Source organism: Rutilus rutilus, assembly GCF_951802725.1.
Source record: "Rutilus rutilus genome assembly, chromosome: 3".
Lineage (NCBI taxonomy): Eukaryota > Metazoa > Chordata > Actinopteri > Cypriniformes > Leuciscidae > Rutilus > Rutilus rutilus.
The window spans coordinates 55,677,610-55,697,782 of record NC_140211.1 but is presented as its reverse complement, the minus strand read 5'-3'; the positions used below and the strand labels follow the sequence as shown (position 1 = coordinate 55,697,782).

The 20,173-nt window shown below is 35.8% G+C and overlaps 2 protein-coding genes across 2 annotated transcripts; both read left to right on the top strand.

Annotated features, from left to right (window-relative positions):
- The first annotated feature begins 12,375 nt into the window (after positions 1–12,375).
- fgf19 (fibroblast growth factor 19) lies at positions 12,376–17,089 on the top strand. Its single transcript, XM_084404436.1, has 3 exons — positions 12,376–12,720; positions 13,800–13,903; positions 15,135–17,089. The coding sequence occupies exons 1-3, from the start codon at positions 12,519–12,521 to the stop codon at positions 15,447–15,449; spliced, it is 621 nt and encodes a 206-aa protein (XP_084260562.1). The 5' UTR covers positions 12,376–12,518; the 3' UTR covers positions 15,450–17,089.
- A 1,289-nt stretch (positions 17,090–18,378) lies between these two features.
- On the top strand, positions 18,379–19,965 carry lto1 (LTO1 maturation factor of ABCE1). Its single transcript, XM_084403352.1, has 5 exons — positions 18,379–18,555; positions 18,713–18,818; positions 19,334–19,404; positions 19,481–19,598; positions 19,681–19,965. Exons 1-5 carry the CDS (start codon positions 18,497–18,499, stop codon positions 19,750–19,752), a joined length of 426 nt encoding a protein of 141 aa, XP_084259478.1. The 5' UTR covers positions 18,379–18,496; the 3' UTR covers positions 19,753–19,965.
- The last annotated feature ends 208 nt before the right edge of the window (positions 19,966–20,173 follow it).

Sequence of the window (20,173 nt, the reverse complement as noted above, 5' to 3'; positions counted from 1 at the left end):
CTTTACCCTGTGATTTACTTTTAGAAAGGATAATCATGTTGGAAATATTTGCAGACAGCTGTTAGCCTATACTATATGCTCAAGCAGTAACCCTATATTTTTCTTTATATATTTTGTAAACATAATATGTTGCAAAACTAAGAAGCTGCTTTAAACCTGCTATATGATGTTAGTGAAATAAATGATGCATTCATGCAGGGATAAACGTGCTTTCCATCTTAAATCTTTCAATATTAAAAACATATTATTACCTTCAAAAAAGCATTCCTTATTGTTATCACAACGGCAGGTGCGTTTAATTGAAAGAAACTGAAAACGCACCCCAGTGTAAAGCTGAACTGAAAATGGATGGATAGTCTTTTGCGCTTCATGTTTGGTGAATTAAAGGAAGCTAAACTGACCGATCGACCTCAAAAGCATGAACACATTCGCATTGTTTTATTTTCTTTTGTTTGGTGTAATCTCAAAGCCGTGGTATTTCAGTTGTTACGTGTCTAAATTTGCTTCTTAACGTGCCCTGCCTGGACGTGCACATCGCTTAGTCTCGCTCGATGACTCTGAGTTAACGCGGGAGGAGCGAAGGGTCGTCCGTGCCAAACCTCTTCCCAAATGGACGTGATTTGCATCAGTGTGGATGTTGTTTACAATAGACCGAATGGCCACTGAAAGGCAAATTGTTCCTCTGACCCTCATCACACAAATCACTGGACTTGATTTGTTTAACCAAAAAAGTGCAATATCAACAGGCACGGCATTAGTAAAAACAGAACGTCCTCTTCTTTCAGGCAAACAACAATGTTCCAGATTTGATCGTTTTTCGGATGTGCTTATGAACAGGGATGTATGTGGTGTGTTGAAATAAAGCATATACCATTTCTCTGTCAATTCCCATACGGCTTATCCACGAAGCGCCAGTCGCGTTTGCATCCATGGCAGAGCTCTATAGTAACTGGGCTGACGTCTGAGTCCTGTAGTAGTGCGCTCTGATCCTGTTTTACCAAATATTGTCTGTAGTTTTATACAGGTCCTGTTAAATATTGTGATGTATGTGCTGTGCACATGATGATACCCTAACTTAAATGGAAGTTAATAAATATGTAAATCATACTGGTCTGTGTGTTTTTAATTCACTGTAAAAATGATAAGTTATGATAACATTGATTCAGACGCCTTCAAAATTTCTCACATCATCACAGTTTATTTGCTATGGTTTAGAAAATGGTACTAAAATATGACAAGAACTCAGAGTTATCAAATCAGTTGATATTTCGCAGGTTTTGTCCATCCCTCTGTTAAATTTAAGTACACAGTTAGATTTAGGTCAACAAATTACCAAGCAATGCTTAATTTAGTTCAGTCTGAGGTGTAAAAAAGGTCGCATTAGCAATTAAAGAAAAAACACTTCAGCAAAACAAGTGTCTGAATAATTTTTGGTCCCAATTTTTTATAAATTTTACTGTATGAAGACAATTTGGGTATAATATGTCACAGTTTACTTTATTTTGCTATCCTCACTTAAAAAAAAAAGATATACTGGGGTCTGAATAATTTTTGGTTTGACTATATGTTTTTACATTGTTTTAACTCATCAAAATACACTCGTTAATACTTTTTTTATGTTATTCAAAACTCAACTCATTTTTCTCATTTTCAAGTCAGTTCAATACAAAATAAGTTGAAATGACTTAAACATCCGAGTTGATTGTACTTAAAAATTGAAGGCAGCAACTTTTGTTTTACAAAAGCAAATGAAGGTTCAATGAAACCGACAGCTGTAATACAGGCACAAAACACGTAAAACTAGAATATCTCCCAGCATAACTATAGAAAGGGGCCTTTCCCTGGCGGAGCTAAAAATATGCTCACAGACTTGTGTCACTAGACTATGTGGGCCCGCCTGGAGTGCCGTGCCTTATATTTCTACAAGGACATCACTGCCAAGACACTCTTCTGCTGTTGTTTAACTTGCCAAGGCCCAGTTTACAGATTGGGTGGTTTTGCCATCCGCGCAGACAAGCGCTCACTCCCGGGAGTGGAAACCTCTCTTTCACTTCTGCGAACGTTTCCAAAGGTTCGGAGGAGGAATCCACTGAAGCCCTTCCAGGCATGCGATTCCATGAAAGGGGACCCCGTTTAAAGTGGAATGGGCCCTTCCTTTTCTGTGCGCTGACTAATGAGCAGATCTGCCGGACCGGCTCTATACGATTGGCTTTTACTCTAGATCAACTGCCAATGCTATTGTCTTTCTTTAGTACAATCCACAAACTGACATTTTATGCAAATAGAGTTATGCATTTCCATGTTTTACTGGCACGTAAGTGTAGGATAACAAAGGGAAACAAGAATGACAAAGAGCAATCCACAACAGCCCCAGCATCCACTCAATACACTGTTTGATCCACTGTGACTTATCAATATATATATATATATATATATATATATATATATATATATATATATATATATATATGAAGAGTTCAGATGCAAAAGCCTCTAAGTGCCATCTGAAAGTTTCTTCTAGAATGATCATTTTTATAAAGCTTGTATATTTAAGTAATTTCACTTAAATGACAATTAATAAGTCATTTGCATTGCCATTTAAGTGAAATTATTGAACTTAAATATACAAGCTTAATTTTTATTTTATTTATTTCAGGTTTATTTAACAGGGACAATAATAAATTGATAAAAATTATCATTCTAGAAGAAAATTTATAATATATAAATAATATATATATATATATATATATATATATATATATATATATATATATATATATATATATATTATTGGCACAACATTGGAATCAAATCTACAAATCTAGATCACATACAAATGTTAAATCCAAAATAAAATATTTAGGTTACAACTGCATATGTCTGGGGAAAAGTAAATGTGACTGACTTTATTATTGTTATTTTCAAAGCTTTTATTGTATTATAAAAATAGATGTAACATTTACTTATCTTTAACAAGTAACCTTTTGGTAAGGAGACCTCAGAACTCTGAAACCAGAAGGAAAACCCAGAATTTCTCAATACTGAAATGAAAAATAATTCATTTATAATTCTTGCACAGGAAAGACTTGGTGTCGTTTTCAGATAAAAGGAAACAATCAATATCGGTTTTATCGCTAAAATAATTTGATCGGCATATCGGATATCAGCAAAAATCCAATAGGTGCAAAAGTGTCTTAAAATGTTCTTAAAATGTCCTCTTTGTATTTAATTTGGTTTCACATAGTTTTAAAAACTACACTCTAAAAAATGCTGGGTTGTTTTAACCCAATTTTGGGTCAGATATGGACAAACCCAAACGTTGGGTTAAAAATGTAATTTAAAAATTTAACCCAATGGCTGGGTTTGTCCATACTTGACCCAAAATTGGGTTAAAACAACCCAGCATTTTTTTAGAGTGTATATTTTGGCATTTTCAAGAGATATTTAAATTTAACTAAATGTAAATTTACCAAATGCAATGTGGTGTAAGCATCAGGTAAAAACCATTAACAAATTTTCCTTACACCTTGAATACATGTGTACACAAGTTATTATTTTCAAAATATCAATTTTTTCCGGGTAAAAGAATTAGTTTAAGTGGCACCACATGACATTTCATACCTGAACTAACTTTGCGTCGTCATAAAAAGGTCAGATTATCTGATATTTTAAGAGACTCATTAAACCTGACACACAGTCTTGAGGGTCTGTCCTTTCTATGATATTTTCTTCTGTGTGTTGGTTGCATCACATGACTGTGATGAGGTGTATGACTCATGCCATAGAAGAGGTGTATTTAACTCATTGTGTGTCTCAATTGCATTTGTAATGTATTTTGAATAAACTAGGTGTCATGTCATTGACCCCTGCTTTACAATACACAGTCTGCACTCAGTATTCAAATAAACCTCTCACTTTAAAGCAGAAGTGAGACAGGTGTGGTCATTTAATACACATGTATTCCTGGCCCTGAGCTGGGGAGCCCTATCATTGCCCATAAGAATGACAACGTTTTGCTCCAATAACCTTAGTCTGCCATGTATGAGGGTTGTAAAGGCCCTCCTAAAAATAGTTTCTCTTCACCGCCTATCTGCGTCAGTTTCATTGTCTGTCACCCAAATAAACATCCATCCACCTCTCAAGTGCCTCTTCTCCATTAAGTTGTTTGTGCCAAAACTGTCTTTATATCATAACAGGCCTTTAAAGTTCTCAAGAGCACAAAGACTTCACAAGACAGGCCAGCGGTCTAACAGCTCACAACAACGTGTTCGCTAACAGAAAGTATATTGAGAGCAATCCACTCGCTGATGCTCTGGCGGCCAGGTGGAGTGAGGAGGAGGAGGAACGAAGAGGAGGAAGGTGCAACACGACACTTCGGCTTCTCTGGCACTGTCGTGGTCACGCAAGAACTGAGAGGTTGTGACACATGTCGCTCTTCAACGGCTTATGTTCACAAATCACACATTACATGACCTCAGGCAATGTTAAATAGAGTCAAACACGGGATTCTTTGTTAAATAGAAAGTTAAAAAAACAACAACATTCATTTGGAATGGATAGATAGATAGATAGATAGATAGATAGATAGATAGATAGATAGATAGATAGATAGATAGATAGATAGATAGATAGATAGATAGATAGATAGGCGGATGGATAGATAGATGGATAGATAGATAGATAGATAGATAGATAGATAGATAGATGGATAGATAGATAGATAGATAGATAGATAGATAGATAGATAGATAGATAGATAGATAGATAGATAGATAGGCGGATAGATAGATAGATAGATAGATAGATAGATAGATAGATAGATAGATAGATAGATAGATAGATAGATAGATAGATAGATAGATAGATAGATAGATAGATAGATAGATAGATAGATAGATAGGCGGATGGATGGATAGATAGATAGATAGATAGATAGATAGATAGATAGATAGATAGATAGATAGATAGATAGGTGGATAGATAGATAGATAGATAGATAGATAGATAGATAGATAGATAGATAGATAGATAGATAGATAGATAGATAGATAGATAGATTGCGGATGGATGGATGGATGGATGGGCGGATAGACAGACGGACAGATATAATATTGTAATTAATAATTAATAAATGAGAAATTTTCTATCATGCTGAAAGTTTTTATTTATTTTATTTTTAATTTTATTGATTGATTTTATTTTGCCAGCATCACCGAGGTCGTAGTTTTGATTAGCACGTGCTGATAAAATGTATACTTGCATTGCATTGTAAAGTCACGTAAAAAATTGCTTATGGATTTGGATCTGCCAAATATGTAAACCGCACACACATAACGTCCACACAGCAACACACAGCAACACACAGCAACACACAGCAGAGGACTGAGTGAAGCAAACAAGACGCATTCAAATCCACACACCTGGTCTGAGCCACATCAACGCTTCTGCTTCAACCTCCACTGCCAGTGAATCCGTACACTCCAAACACTGTTATACCAACACACACACGGGCAGAAGCTTTCCATTAAAAAACAGGGATACAGTACGAAATGAAGGATAAAACAGATATCTTTCCATTTGAAATGTATAATTATAAGCAGAAATCATTTGTAATCGCTATCAGTGCATTTTTGTGCACATGTAAATATGAGCAGTGGCGGTGTGTTTTTGCATGTTTCTGCTGGGACGCCCGAGGCGGTCTGTCTGAGAGTTGTATTTAGATAGTGTGTTTGCGCCCTGTGCCCTCTTTGTAGGGCCAGCTGTAAGTTGTCTGTTTGGGATACTCCAGATGTTTGCCCATAAAGACAAGGCACTTCAAACAGCTGCGAACAACATCCTAACCTCCGTGCACTTCCACCATGTTTAGAGGTGTACGCTGGGGCATTAGCAGAGGGGAAACGACTGCGACTCTTTACCCTGTAATCATGAGGCCGTCGGGGGGGGAGGAGGGGGGAACCTGACAGTCACTTTCTATTCTGCATCTTCTTCCACTGAGGAGGAGTTCCTCACCTTTCCCAAGGGAACTTGAACTTGAACATACAAGCTCTGTCTGCATACACTACTGTTCCAAAGTGTGGAACCATTAAGAATTTATTATTATTATTATTATTGTTTTTTTTTTTTTTTTAAAGGAAGTCTCTTATGCTCATCAAGGATGTGTGTATTTGATAAAAAATACGGTAACACTATTTTACAGTGTCCTTGTTACATATGTTACATGTACTTACCATAGTAATAACAGTAAATTATGCATAATTACATGCAACTAACCCTCAACCAAATCCTACCCTAACCCTACATGCTGTTAATTATTATTACTCAGTACTTAAATATATAATTACACTGTAACCATGACACCTTAAAATATAGGGTTACACTTTATTTTAAGGTGTCATTGTTACAGTGTAATTCTATATTTAATTACTGAGTAATATTAATTAACTACATGGACTTACTATAGGGTTAGGGTATAGGATTAGGATTTGGTTGAGGGTTAGTTGCATGTAATTATGCATAATTTATTGTTATTACTATGGTAAATACATGTAACATATGTAACAAGGACACTGTAAAATAAAGTGTTACCCATTTTAATATATTATAAGATGCAATTTATTTCTGGGATCAAAGCTGAAATCATCATTACTCCAGTCTTCAGTCACCCTTCAGAAATCATGCTGATTTGCTGATTATTACAATGTTATAAACAGTGTAAACCATTGGTTGCTTACTATTTTTGTAGAAACCATAAAAGATTGTAAGAAAAATTCAGCAACGACACATTAAATTTATCAAAAGTGTCAGTAAAACAGTTATTTTATAATGTAAACATAGATTCTTTTGAATTTTCTATTTATCATGTATCACGTTTCCAGAAAAAATATGGAAAATTGCAAAAACTGTTGTCAACATTGTCAATAAGAACCATTATTAATAACTGAGCAGCAAATCAGCACATAAGAATGATTTCTGAAGGATCATGTGACACTGATTACTGAAGAAATCATGAATAAATTACATTTTAAAATAAATTTATATTAATAAAATGTATAATTAATCTATAATTAATTAATTGTTGGTCTTTTGGACTTTATTTATGACGGTTCATGAATAAGAAGCATACTAAGAACCATTATTAATATTTCAGTACCAATAATAATTGAGCAGCAAATCATCATATTAGAATGATTTCTAGACTGGAGATGATTTATACAGGAATAAATTACATATTGAAATATACTGAATAGAAAAAGTTCTTTAAAACTGTAACAATATTTCACAATATTACCCTTTTACTGTATTTTGATCAAATAAATGCAGCCTTGGTGAGCAGAAGAGCCTTCAAAAACATTTTAAAAAATCTAAATTATTGCAAACTTTTGACTGATAGTGTTGAAGAGAAATGAAGGCTCCTCATTGGTCTGTTGCAGTGCCTTAGGTTTAGACTCAAGAATATGTAGTATATGGTTGTTTAGAGAGTCAAAAAGCTCTTTATGTTATATCATATGTTATTCACATCAGCATGTTGGTTTCAGGAGGTTATAAATGTTTACAATGACTTAAACAAATATTTTGTGCTGTCATGGTTCAGTATATTTCAACCAGAGAGTTTTGACACAAAGTCCTTCAAACCATTATTTGCAGTAAATATGAACTGAAGAATAAAAAATAAAAAAACACACACGGTAAAGCTTCCTGATCTTTACAGCTTTAAAGTCCCAGGCCTTTCAGTACAGAACAAGAGAGGAGGATTTCACATGGCTTTAATTAAAGTAACACCAACAAAGTGGGTCATGTTGGCACAACACGGAACAAGAGACACCTAGTCAAAACACACTCTGAGAGCTTCAAAGTGAGCAGTGACGGCCTGCATGCAGAAGCTCACCAACACACAGATTCACACACACTTCAGAGGTCTGATCAAGCCAACACAAACAAAACCACCTCAACCCTCGCTCGAGTCTTGCCATAAACAACTCAAGCGTGTCATTTTACACAGGAATTAACAGCAAAACATCCTTAAGGAAACTGAGGATACACTGTTAAAAAAATACCTGTAATTTTTACAGTAAAATACTGGCAGCAAAGTTCTACCATCTGTTTTCTAGAATTTCCCCATATTCTCCGATTACAGTAAATTGCTGTATTTTTACAGTAAACTACTTGAATGTGTGTATTTGCTATATCTAGAGGTACATGCATTAACTAGTATTGTTGATATGACTTCATAAGTCTATTTTGCATATTGTACTTTAAGCAAAGCTTTGAGGTTTCCACAAGAGGGCAACGCATTACACATAAGTGGCCTCCAAAACAGAATTACTTGTAATGCTGAAATTGTAATGTGACGTATATGAAACAAATATGCAATGTTAGATATTAATGTAGGATACATTGTTACCTGCTATTAAGGTATAGTGTGTTTATTGCATGCACAAACCATAATCTTTGTGTTCATTGTTACACTGTAACAAATCTTTTGTTGACTTAACTCATTATTTTCTGTTATCTCTTTGCATGTTTTTTTTTTTTTTTGTCAAACTAACTTATTTGTAAAAGTGTACCTGACAAATTTGGAAAGGTTTACCTGACAAGTTATAAAGTACAATGAACTGATTTAATTTAGTTAAGTAAACTTCGAATTTAAGTTCAGCCAACTAAAGTTAACTTACTTTTACATCTGAAACTGTTTCAATGTATGACCCAAAAGAGAGTGAAACTGTGTGTATTTTACACATCTTAGCATCATCTGAGGGTGTTTTACCTGCAATGGCAACACAGTTTTGCCTTTTTTTTACGAGACTCGAAAGTAATACAAAATAATTTCATATCTAGTATCATGAATTTTTAATAGAAGGCATGTTAAGTTAAAAAGCGATAATTGCATAATGTTGCCTTTAGAAATTGTACATACCAGTTACATACTAACATGGTTGTTTCACACTTTAAAAAAACAAGACTAAAGTCAAACATAAAAACATATTGCATACCTTTAATAGCACTGTAAAGCCTCCACTTAAATGTTATTTTTACATTTACATACCGTAGTCACTGTATTGGAGCAGTGGCAGCGTTAAAGACCTTTGGGGATTCTTAGAGTTTATATATACATACATAATGTGTTCTTGATTACCAATACATTTCACTTATAGAAAAAAAAACCAATATGATTCCACAGAATGTCAAAGGCATCAAACAGATTTATATATACACAGATGAGCCAAAACATTATGAAACCTGCCTAGAGTCCTGAAGGCGTCCTGCGGTCTCCGTGGTCTCTATGGCACCAAGATGTCAGAAGAAGATCTTTCAAGTCCTGTCGGTTATACGATGTGGATCAAACTTGACGGTCCAGCAATTGGATTGAGATCTGGGTAATGTGGAGGCCAGAGGCTCTTCATCATGTTCCTCACACCATCAGGTTGTGTTATCCTGCTGAAAGAGACACTTCCACCATTATCATGAAGGGCTGTTCCTGCTCTGCTACGATGTTCAGGAGATCCGTGTCAAACATACGTCCACGTGAATGTCCGAACCTCAGGGTTTCCCAGCAGAACATGCTCAGAGCTTCACACTCCCTCAGTGATCCTGGCGCGTCACTTCTCCAGGTGAACAACACACACACACACGGCCGTCCACGAGATGTAAGAGAAAACGGGACTCATCGGACCAGGCGACCTTCTTCCACTGCTTCAAGGTCCAGTTCTGGCGCTCATGTGCTCATTGTAGGCTCTTTCAATGGTGGACGGGGGTCATCATAATCACTCTGATTGGTCTACGCAGCCTCATACACACCAGAGTGAGATGTACTGTGTGTTCTGACACATTCCTCCCATAACCATCATTACAATTTTGTGACTTGTGCAACAGTAGAGCTTCTTTTGGCTCGGAGATCGGAATGCCTATTTGCTTCACCTGTGACTAGTCATAATGTTATATATATATATATATATATATATATATGTGTGTGTGTGTGAGAGTGTGTGTGTGTGACATTCAGTTGTCATTAACTGTTATTTTCTAGGTGAGCTTTCACTTCAATAACAGGGACAGTTGAAACGAAAGGGGTCAAACTGTGTAAACCACTGGCATTATGTATTTTACTCTTCTGTGCGTCATAAAGCAGTATCGACCCAAAAGTAAACACTACATGTGATTGTCCTTGTTTACTTTACAGAGGATCTCCCCCCCGTAGCTCAAAATACTCCAATGCACAACTTCACTCATTTGTGAAGAAGTGATACAAGAATAACAAATCCATGACCCCATAAAATACTTTTTATAGCTATGTTTAGGCTTTTTGCCTTTTATTTAGATAGGACAGTTGGTGGACAGACAGGAAATCATGGGAGATGAGAGAGAGGAATTGGACCGGGAAAGGTCCTCGATCCGGGACTTGAACTTGGGTCTCCGAAGTGCAAGCGCACCATATGTCGAAGCACTCGCCCACACGACTATGTCTCCGACCCCATTCAATACTTTTGTCACGATTTCACATCCCTGTTTGCTTGTTTCAATGTGGAAGCATTACAAAACACATCCAGATAAGGACCTCTGATCTATTGGCTCTGTGTTGCATAATCAAATATGCACAATTTCCCTGCACAGCCCAGTGGGTTTGGTTGGATGGCATCTTTCATGCCTAAAAGTGTGATCGTTAGATCATAGAGGCTGACCGATGAATGACCTGGGACTGGTGTGTGATTTACAGTGTTCCTCTTTATACTGGACACTGAATGACAGCATAGGTCAGCATTCAGACTTACATCACTTCCTCTGCAGGTCTTTGACAAACTGCACAAAGCCAAGCTTTCAAAGTGATGTGACATCACTGAATACTTATAATAATGAATATATATATATCATACAAATGTCACAAAAATTATGAGATAATGCATTCTAGGGGTAACTGTGACTCAGCAGAACAAAAGCAGCATTCATTAATTTATTACTTAATGTTTTGTATGATATCAACTCTTTTGTTTAGGTTTTGCTTGATATTACCGTTTTAAAATATAAGCTATAACATCCATCATTTCACTTAGTAAATTGTATGTGTGTTGAACACAAGCTCTGCTGACATCAGTGCTGAACAGTATAGTTGTAAGTCTTCTAAATTGACAATGCAAGTTTGAACTGAAAGTAAATTTTTATAAATAAGAATAAAAATTGCCAAAGTGCAGCGATCATACAGCGCCACCTAGCGATCACTACAAGGAATTTAAATTGCAACCCTGCAACGTTCTAATTTCGAATTTTAGAACAATTTGCAAAACGATTTTGTCACATAAAGACTATATGATTGAGAGGGGACATAATTTGAAATCTGCTCATTTAGGCCTAGATGTTTTATGCAAGATTAACATAATGTCTACAAGACGTTTTTAAAGACAGCATTTTCTAGAATGGGACTATTTAGGCTATCTTCTCTGCAATTCACAAAACATTGTGAAAAAATAAAAAAAAATAAAAAACAGTAAATGCATTATATTACGTTAAGTCTACTTGTGTCTAGTGCGCATGTGCAAAAGAGTTAAAGAGTTTCACGTGTTTTTTCCGATTTAAAAATGGGCAACTGGTTCTCATTTCCACCTTCATCGGATTTTTTAATATGTTGAAAATGCAGATCATACAAAATGTATTAAAATAGCGCACTTTAGGTATTTTTGTGGGGCTTGTTAACTATGTAGGCGCAACTGTGGTGACTGTAAAAGAAAGACGTCTCATTAAATTCATTACATTTAGCCTAAATAAAAAATAAGCAGTGACGCGATTTTATTTCAAAATATTATTAATAAATAGGTCCATAGTAAATAAATTGATCCAGTTCATCCGCCGAAACAGTTCTCTTTCTATAAATTAATTTAGGCTAAATTATTTAATTTTCACATTGCAATTTCACCGATTACGCTTTTAGTCATTAAACCATGTTTGTAGAAAATGCTAGAATGTTTTAAAAAAATAAATAAATAAATAAACATTAACAAAGATTGTCGATTTGCCATTATACGTAGCCTAATGGTCCATTTTCACAAGTGAAAAGATTCACAAGTGAAAAAGTCCTTAACCAATTCTTATTAATATGGAACAAACATGTTAATATAGGCCTATTGTTAAACGTTTTGTTTTTTAAAGATAGCTATAATTTTTCATCAAACGCAGTTCGAAAGTATAACTCTTATAGGCTACACACTAACTCGAAATGTTTTTTTCTGAAATATAAGGAAGATTATTTTAAAATAAAGCGTTATGCATTAAAGATGCATCATAACAAAACAATAACATGGTGCATTTTGATGATTTATTCAGTCTTCATCGTCTGTTGGATGTCCAGCGGGGTGTGTTAGGCTACCCTGTTCTCAGAACTGCCAAAGAGGGGAAATGCCTATCGATCGATCTGATAAGAGGACAATTTAAAGGCCAGTCGCAGAGCATTGCGCCAAAACAGAGCAATACAAAGGAGATAGAGTGTGCAGGCTTCATATGCAGAACAAGACTTTTGCAGATAACTCGTAATAATGCTCCTCTTACTCGTTGTCACTGTGTGTGGAAGCAGCATCGGCGTGGAGAGCCTCCCGTTGCCCGACTCTGGCCCACATCTGGCGAATGACTGGGGAGAAGCGGTCCGGTTCCGACATCTGTACGCGGCCCGACGAGGTTTACATCTGCAGATCCACACAGATGGAGACATCAGCGGATCGCGCACGCAGAGCTCGGACAGTAAGTCACAGCACAGCAGATCACTGACGCTTCACCTAGTCGGAGGCTATATGGGTCAACGACAAATGAGGATGTCCGAGATGACAAAGAGGAGAAATCTTTTTAAAAACAATATTTAAAACACGTGCGTTGATTTCTTTAGAAGTATATACATTTTTTAATTATGTTGATTTCCATCATAAAAAAAAACACAACAAAAAACAAAACAAAAAACATGCTACATAGTTCGAAATGTCAAGTGGTGCAACCATCACATCCAAAAACACACTTTTTCAATGTAAACAGTAGCCTATATTAAATATTAGTTGCACACTGTACAAAAAATATAAAAAAAGTAATGGCAACATGTTATTACATTGCTTTAACTCATCAAAATAAGTTAAGCAATTTCGACTTTTTTAATGAGTTATACAATACAAGATAAAAAATAAGTTTTATGTAATTTAAGTTGAAATGTCTTAAACTACCAAATTGATTGTACTTACAAATTTAAGGCAGCAACTATAAAAGTTATATATAATATATGAACTATATTATATTCCGTCATGATCTTTTACGGTTAGTCCATTTGACCTGAACAAAATATATATATGTGATATTAAAAACACATCTTTTCAGCCATTCAATACGATTTTTTTCTTTGTTACATCTGTCATCTGTGCATACATGTTTTACTTTAAACTTTAAACAAAAACATCAAAATGACTGGAGTTTAAGTCATAGAAAAGGTGTTCTCAAGTCATTTCTTATGAATTGCATTTATTTTTTTTAGGCAAAAAATAAATAAATAAAAAATAAATAAATAAATAATAGTGAATAATTTTCACTAATAGATGTCATGCATTATTATATATATATATATATAAAAAAAATAGACTATATAATATTTTTTGCAACATGCACTTTGCATTTTCTGTATTTGATGCAAATATCACCATTGCAACTGCAACTTCAATTCATATCAGTCTATTCACGTCAAATATCTGACCAGTAATGTGTAAAATCAGATTTTCAGCTAAAATATTTACATTTTTACTTTTATTGCATTCTATAAAAAAATGGTATATTGTTTCCTAAAGGTTTGGTTGAGATAAGTCCGGTGGACACAGGCAGTGTTGCCATTAAAGGAGTTGCAAGCTCCCGATTTCTCTGCATGGACAGAAGAGGGAAACTGTATGGATCGGTAGGTCTGACAATCAGAAGTAATCAAGATGTATAATAAAGATGTGCAAGCAAGCTTCTTTATTTGTATTAACAGTTCTATTCAGAATATCTATTGAACAAGCTATTTGAACACAGGTTCACACAGAACCACTGCAACATTTCCAATTGTTCTTCAATAAACATGCGCTAGACAGACGCATTTAACCATTGTGCTTTTGCAGCATCTCGAGCTTTTAAACTTTCTGTGTGAACCTGCCCTAAGGTTGTTGATTCTGCTCAGTTTTTTGACACGCTTGTGCACTTACAGAATAGCGTTCTTGGAACCTAATAGGCTACTAATAGTAGGCCTATAGCTAAAAGAAAATACTTTTACAATTTCCTTCACAAAGTGCACGATTTTGATTCCTGACCTCAAGATTATATCCACTATTTCAAAAGCAGTGGAGTTGAGGTAGAAATGCGTAGACAGAGGTCAACTGAGGCGACATGTTTTGAGATGATCTCCTTTTAGAACAGTGATGTGCATATCGCAATAATTTTATTCTTAGAGAGTGCGACATTGGCACTCCGCCACCAATCATAATAAAACTACACACATTCGTCAAAGACAGATAACCTTGTTGTGCTAAGGTCACCTCGCGATGTCCTCTACGACTGAGGAAGTGTAGACAAGCCGATTTCGCCACAGACATCTAGCTCTGTTGACATTATGTTCTGGTCATGGGTCAATCCTCCCATCTGACGTTAAAACCCAAGAACATTATAGGGCAGGACCAACAGTGGTGAACACAGTCATCATGCATATAGCCAAACTCCAAAATGAATATGAGTTATGAGTTAATATCTTGGTTATCTGTCCTTCTCCATTAAATACGGAACTGAAATGTGTAATACGTGCCTGGCCAAAATTATCACAAATTATAAATTGTGCAAAGTATGGTTTGAGTGCTTGACTTCTCATTTTACTTGATTGACCAGAACATACAAAAAATGATTCTGTCCAAATAGACTGATTTGACTGGTGTCACTGCAGCAACCTTTGCCCATGGCGGGGTATGTTTGCATAGCTAAAACCTCATTGAAAAGACACAGCAATAACAACCTTGGCCTCTCCATGTGGTGTAAACAGCTATCAATAAACCTTAAAACACTCGCAGGGCAGGGCAGGCCCATGACACATCCATATTGTGATTATGTGCAGAAAAAAAGTGCTCGGTTTTCATGTTTTTGCCGTTTCTTTTGATTGCCAGCACACTTACTCTAAGGAGGACTGCTCTTTTCTGGAACGCATCCAGCCAGACGGCTACAACATCTACATCTCGTGCAGCTACGGAGTCCTTGTGAATTTGGCTAAGTTGCACAGTAACGACGGGACTGCAACCTCCCAGTTTCTGCCCATGGTGAACACACTTTCTCAGGAACCCACCGAACGCCACTCGGGGGAACAGCGCTCTCCCGTCGGCCCCGGGCAGGACCATCAGTTAGGCCTTCAGATAGACAGTATGGACCCTTTTGGAAAGCTATCTCAGATTGTGATCCAGAGTCCCAGTTTCAACAAAAGATGAGGAGTGAATAATGACCTGTGGATGTTCTAAGGGAACGACCCTGAGGTCGAGAAGCAGAATCAGTCCTGTCGTGAACCAGAGCACAGACTTTCAGAAAGAAAAGTGCACACTGGACACTGGACACAGTCACTGGAAAAAAACAAACAACAAGAAAATCACTCCAAGTGTTAATGGTGCATCACCTGCAGCATTCATTTATTTATTTTTCTAGTTTTGTTTGTGATGACCTTGCTCTCTAATTATTGTTTCAATTTTTTTATAGTTAACACATGCACTGTTAAAAAATATTTTATATCTTTTTTATTATTTTTTATAGTTATTCTGAAAGATTACATTCTACAATGGTTATATAAGCAAGGATAAGATCTAAATTACTTTGAAATCTAATTGCTTATGCAAAATGTGGTTAAATGGTTGAAAAGTGAAGTGTGAAAATGGACAGAAAGGTAACACTTTATTTTACAGTGTCCTTGTTACATATGTTACGTGCACTTACATAGTAATAATAGTAAATTATGCATAATTACATGCAACCAAATCCTAATCCTACCCTAACCCTATAGTAAGTTCATGTAGTTGCTTAATATTACTCAGTACTTAAATATAGAATTACACTATAACAATGACACCTTAAAATAAAGTGTAACCGACAGAAGTTTTTAATTCTTAAATATAAGCATTATCTCTTCCTCTTTCATTAGCAAGACTTAAAATGTATATATTTTTCTTGATACTGTTGAGACTGCATGATATTGCAAGGCAGGGTACTTCCACAAAATACTGATGAATATTGTAAAGATATATTCCCACGTGTCCTTGCAGGATGCCCTTGAATAAAAGTGTACAATATTCACAGGAAGGTTTTTGTAACGTTGTGGCTCCATCTACTGGCAAAGAAGTGATTTGCATTTTGAGATAATGGCGTTAAAGGGTTATTAGTTCACCATAACATTAACATTTTGCCATGTTCCAAACCTGTATGAGTTTCTGTCTTCTGATGAACATAAAAGAAGATGTTTTGAAGAATGTCGGTAACCAAACAGTTTTTGGACCCCATTGACTTCCATAGTATTTTTCTTCAGTCAATGGGGACGAACAACTGTTTGGTTACAAGCATTCTTCAAAACATCTTCTTTTATGTTACACACAGGGAAGAAACTTATACAGGTTTGAAACAACAAAAGGGTGAGGAAATGATGACAGAATTTCCCTTTTTTGGTGAATCCCTTTAAATGTAATTTAGACAAAAGTGCCTTTTTCAACTACTCAATCTCAAGTCACACATGCAGAGCCCATGTATGTATAGAGAAGAGAAAACATGAGAAATGGCCTGCAGAGAAATACTTGTCACAAAAGAGATACCCCGATAAGATATGCAACAGTGATTTCAGTGTAAAGTTGCTAACTCTCCTATCATAACTCTCTGTATACTGTAACGTCAGATTTGGGCCCATTGCTTATCACTATATAATGTAGTGCAAGCACACAAACTACATGCATTAATGACTTGAATTGTTTTAGAAGTAAGTGCTTGTATTGTTTTTATTGTAGGGTAACCTAAGTTTTTTTTTTTTTTTTGCTGTACTGCTAAAATACTTACCAGAACGTGCGTTTGTCATGTAATGCCTTTATCTATCTACAAACAAAATAAAATAAAATGTACATAAATAATTAGCATTTTCCATAATTAATTGTTGTAGACTCTAGGAGCAATGCCGGGTTCAGTTTAAAACACTCATTTGAACATGCAAAAATAGATTTTTAAGCCTAAATTTAAGGGAAATATGCTGACGTATTTTATACTCTTGATTGTTTTCAAATATTTTTAATGTATGCATGTGCACAGGGCCTAAAATTAACACTCGCCAAGCGCCAAATGCAAGTAAAAATTGGCGTTGGCGAATATATGAAAAGATGTCAATTGCTATGGTAATGCAGTGTTGGACGCATGGAACAGTTGGTGGGCCAGTGCTGCATCATCACAGAAGTTTAAGCCTTGCCTTAAATATACAAGCGCAAGAAGATGCAAAAGGAAACTCAATTCGATCTTCACACACTGCAAACATCCTAATAATAACAGCATCCTAATAATCCTGCACTTTGTTAATCAAACAACAAAAGAAAAAGAAAAAGAGAAATCACTCACTGCTCTTGTCTGAACTTTTAAACTTTAATAAGGCTTATGTTTAATTTAAACAGTGAAGATTAAGCAATGTTATTTTACATTTGATCAGCCTACTTTATTAAATGTCTGCACCTGAAAACTACCATTAGACCTTTCCTGAAAGCACAGTTTATTTCAGTTGGATCTTTGTTCTGTTGTATTTGTTTGTGCTGTTACTGTTTATTTCTCTTTAATAATGTTTCAAACTAGGCTAGTTTTAGCTGTGGTATCGAAACTGAAATAGAGAATTGTGACTTTTCACTGGTGTCAAAAATTTAGCTGTCATATGTTTCATGGTCGGTAAAACATATTAATGGTCGGTAATAAATATATAAGTCGCCGGCCTTTCAAAAAGTTAGTTTTAGGCCCTGATATGCATTATAAGTGGCAGACAGTGCTATGGTTTTTGACTTAATACGCTGTAATAATTTTCACGGTGGTGTCAGATATACAGTAGGCCTATACACTGTCTCATAATTAATACAGTTAAATATGAGACCACATTTGTATATCTTCACTAAAATTATGATCCCTCAACAACTGATTTCCTGAGCAAACTAGCATGCTAGCATGTCCAAAAAAAAACATTATATTGAAGAACTCAAATGACTAATTAAAACATTAACAGTTCATTTTCATGATAAGACAAGAATAGCCTACTATTACTTTTAATTTATAACCAATACGACATCTCACTTTTATTTTTTATCAAGCATAAACATTATGATATGAACCTTGGTTTAGTTTCGCTTCCCTTCCAGAAGACGGCGCCGTAGTTCATTCACATCAATACCAATATCCGGGGAACTGGAACGAAGAAGAAGAGAGATTCCGTCAGGAAAGACCAGGGAAAGGCTTCGGGATAGATAACCAAATCGAAAAAATGGCTTTTGTATCCAATGGTGATGATTTATTTGACCCCATTGTCATGGCCGATAACAGGTAAAACCATTGATAAACAGACACAACTGCTGCGTCACGTGGTGGTGTCTTCGTTTCTCTCAGTAGTTCAGTGTGTCAGTGGGTTTAGTTCAGTCAGTGACCGTCAATGTAAATGTTTTTAAATGTGTTCAGGCTCATAAATGCTCTCTTGTTTTAGGTTTCATGTTGAAGGTTATCAGGAAGGGTTTGAGGAGGGAACTCGACAGGGAACCATCGAGGGTCGAAACCATGGGCGGCTGCACGGAGCCAAACTTAGTGCTGAGGTGAAGGATGGATTAATACACACACATCATGGCATATTCAGTGGCTTTACATTGAAGAGATATCACCTTTAGGACGCTAGCAATAAATCTCTTTACAGGTTTCACATCTTTTCAGTATTCATATTGACTGACTCTTCTGGAAAAGCAGTGTCAGGGGTTTTCTCTTGTGTTTTTATTACAATGGCTTTTGAACAGGAAGTTGACATCAGTGACTGACAGCAGTGATTCATCTAAAACGGTTTACAGCATTTATATAGTTGTTGTTATTATAGATTTTAATTTCCTTTTCCTCCTTTCTTATTTCATATTTTTATTATTATTATTCATGGAATTTATTGAGAAACATCAAAAATGTCTAAAAATATCTGATTTTTTTTATTATTTTTTTTTTAAATAAGGCTCTTGAGACTTGGACATGGAACAAATACAGTTTTATATATCACATTTTTATGCAAACTTTAATAAACTTTTGTTACTGTGAAAAGGTAAATGCATTAAATGTCCTATTTTTCCAGGTGTCTTTTTATAATGGATTTGCTCTTGCATGGAAATGTCTCCTTGAAAATAACAGTGATGTTAAAGCAAGGTATGTTCTGAGGCACATAACAATCGAAACGAATCAAATGATTCATCTGCCTGCTAACTTCCAGAGTTTCTCCTAGAAAAAGGCTGAAAGCCATGGAGTCTTTGCTCGGAGTGATCCAGAACTTCCCATACGGAGACCCTCAGTATGAGAAACTTCAAGAGGACATGGAAAGAGTGCGTGCCAAATTTAGACAGGTAATCTCTTTAACCATATCACACTTTCTTTTTGTTTTTCCAAGTTAAAATGACATCTACCTAACACATCTCACCTCTACAGGTGTGCTCTTTACTGAACGTGTCAACAGACTTTAAAGAATATGTGCGTGGATCAACAGGAATGTCTTTCTGAGACTATAGGAGTCTTCCAGCAGTCGATGCAAACTCATGATGCTCATCTGCAGACGCCACCGCTCGAGATGAGGCGGTTTTTGGTGTTCACATGCAGTGTGTACAGGTGTGGACCGTCATCGCTCTCACTGGAGTCGTACGGCAGTTCTTAATACAACACTCAGTGGTCGAGTTTGAGTGGTATTCTTAGGAGTTTGTTGGTTTTAAAGTGAGATATAAAGGGTGAAATGGCAACGGCAGTCAATCACGTATACAAGACAAACCAAAGTCACTGTCTTTATAAGAATTTTCCATCTTCCATTTTTTAACTCTTCCACTGGAAGAATGACTTAAATCTGTATACATCTTTAATGGACAGTGCTGTTCAAAGAACTCCATCTTGTGGTGAAATTGGAGAATTGTTCTTGCAGTTTTGTGGCACC

Excerpts from the sequence above, each read along its gene's own strand:
- fgf19 (XM_084404436.1), top strand. The coding sequence starts at position 12,519 with ATGCTCCTCTTACTCGTTGTCACTGTGTGTGGAAGCAGCATCGGCGTG. Across the intron at positions 12,721-13,799 it reads GCGCACGCAGAGCTCGGACA|GTTTGGTTGAGATAAGTCCG; the intron begins GTAAGTCACAGC and ends TGTTTCCTAAAG. Across the intron at positions 13,904-15,134 it reads GAGGGAAACTGTATGGATCG|CACACTTACTCTAAGGAGGA; the intron begins GTAGGTCTGACA and ends TTTGATTGCCAG.
- lto1 (XM_084403352.1), top strand. The coding sequence starts at position 18,497 with ATGGCTTTTGTATCCAATGGTGATGATTTATTTGACCCCATTGTCATG. Across the intron at positions 19,405-19,480 it reads AACAGTGATGTTAAAGCAAG|AAAAAGGCTGAAAGCCATGG; the intron begins GTATGTTCTGAG and ends AGTTTCTCCTAG. Across the intron at positions 19,599-19,680 it reads TGCGTGCCAAATTTAGACAG|GTGTGCTCTTTACTGAACGT; the intron begins GTAATCTCTTTA and ends TCACCTCTACAG.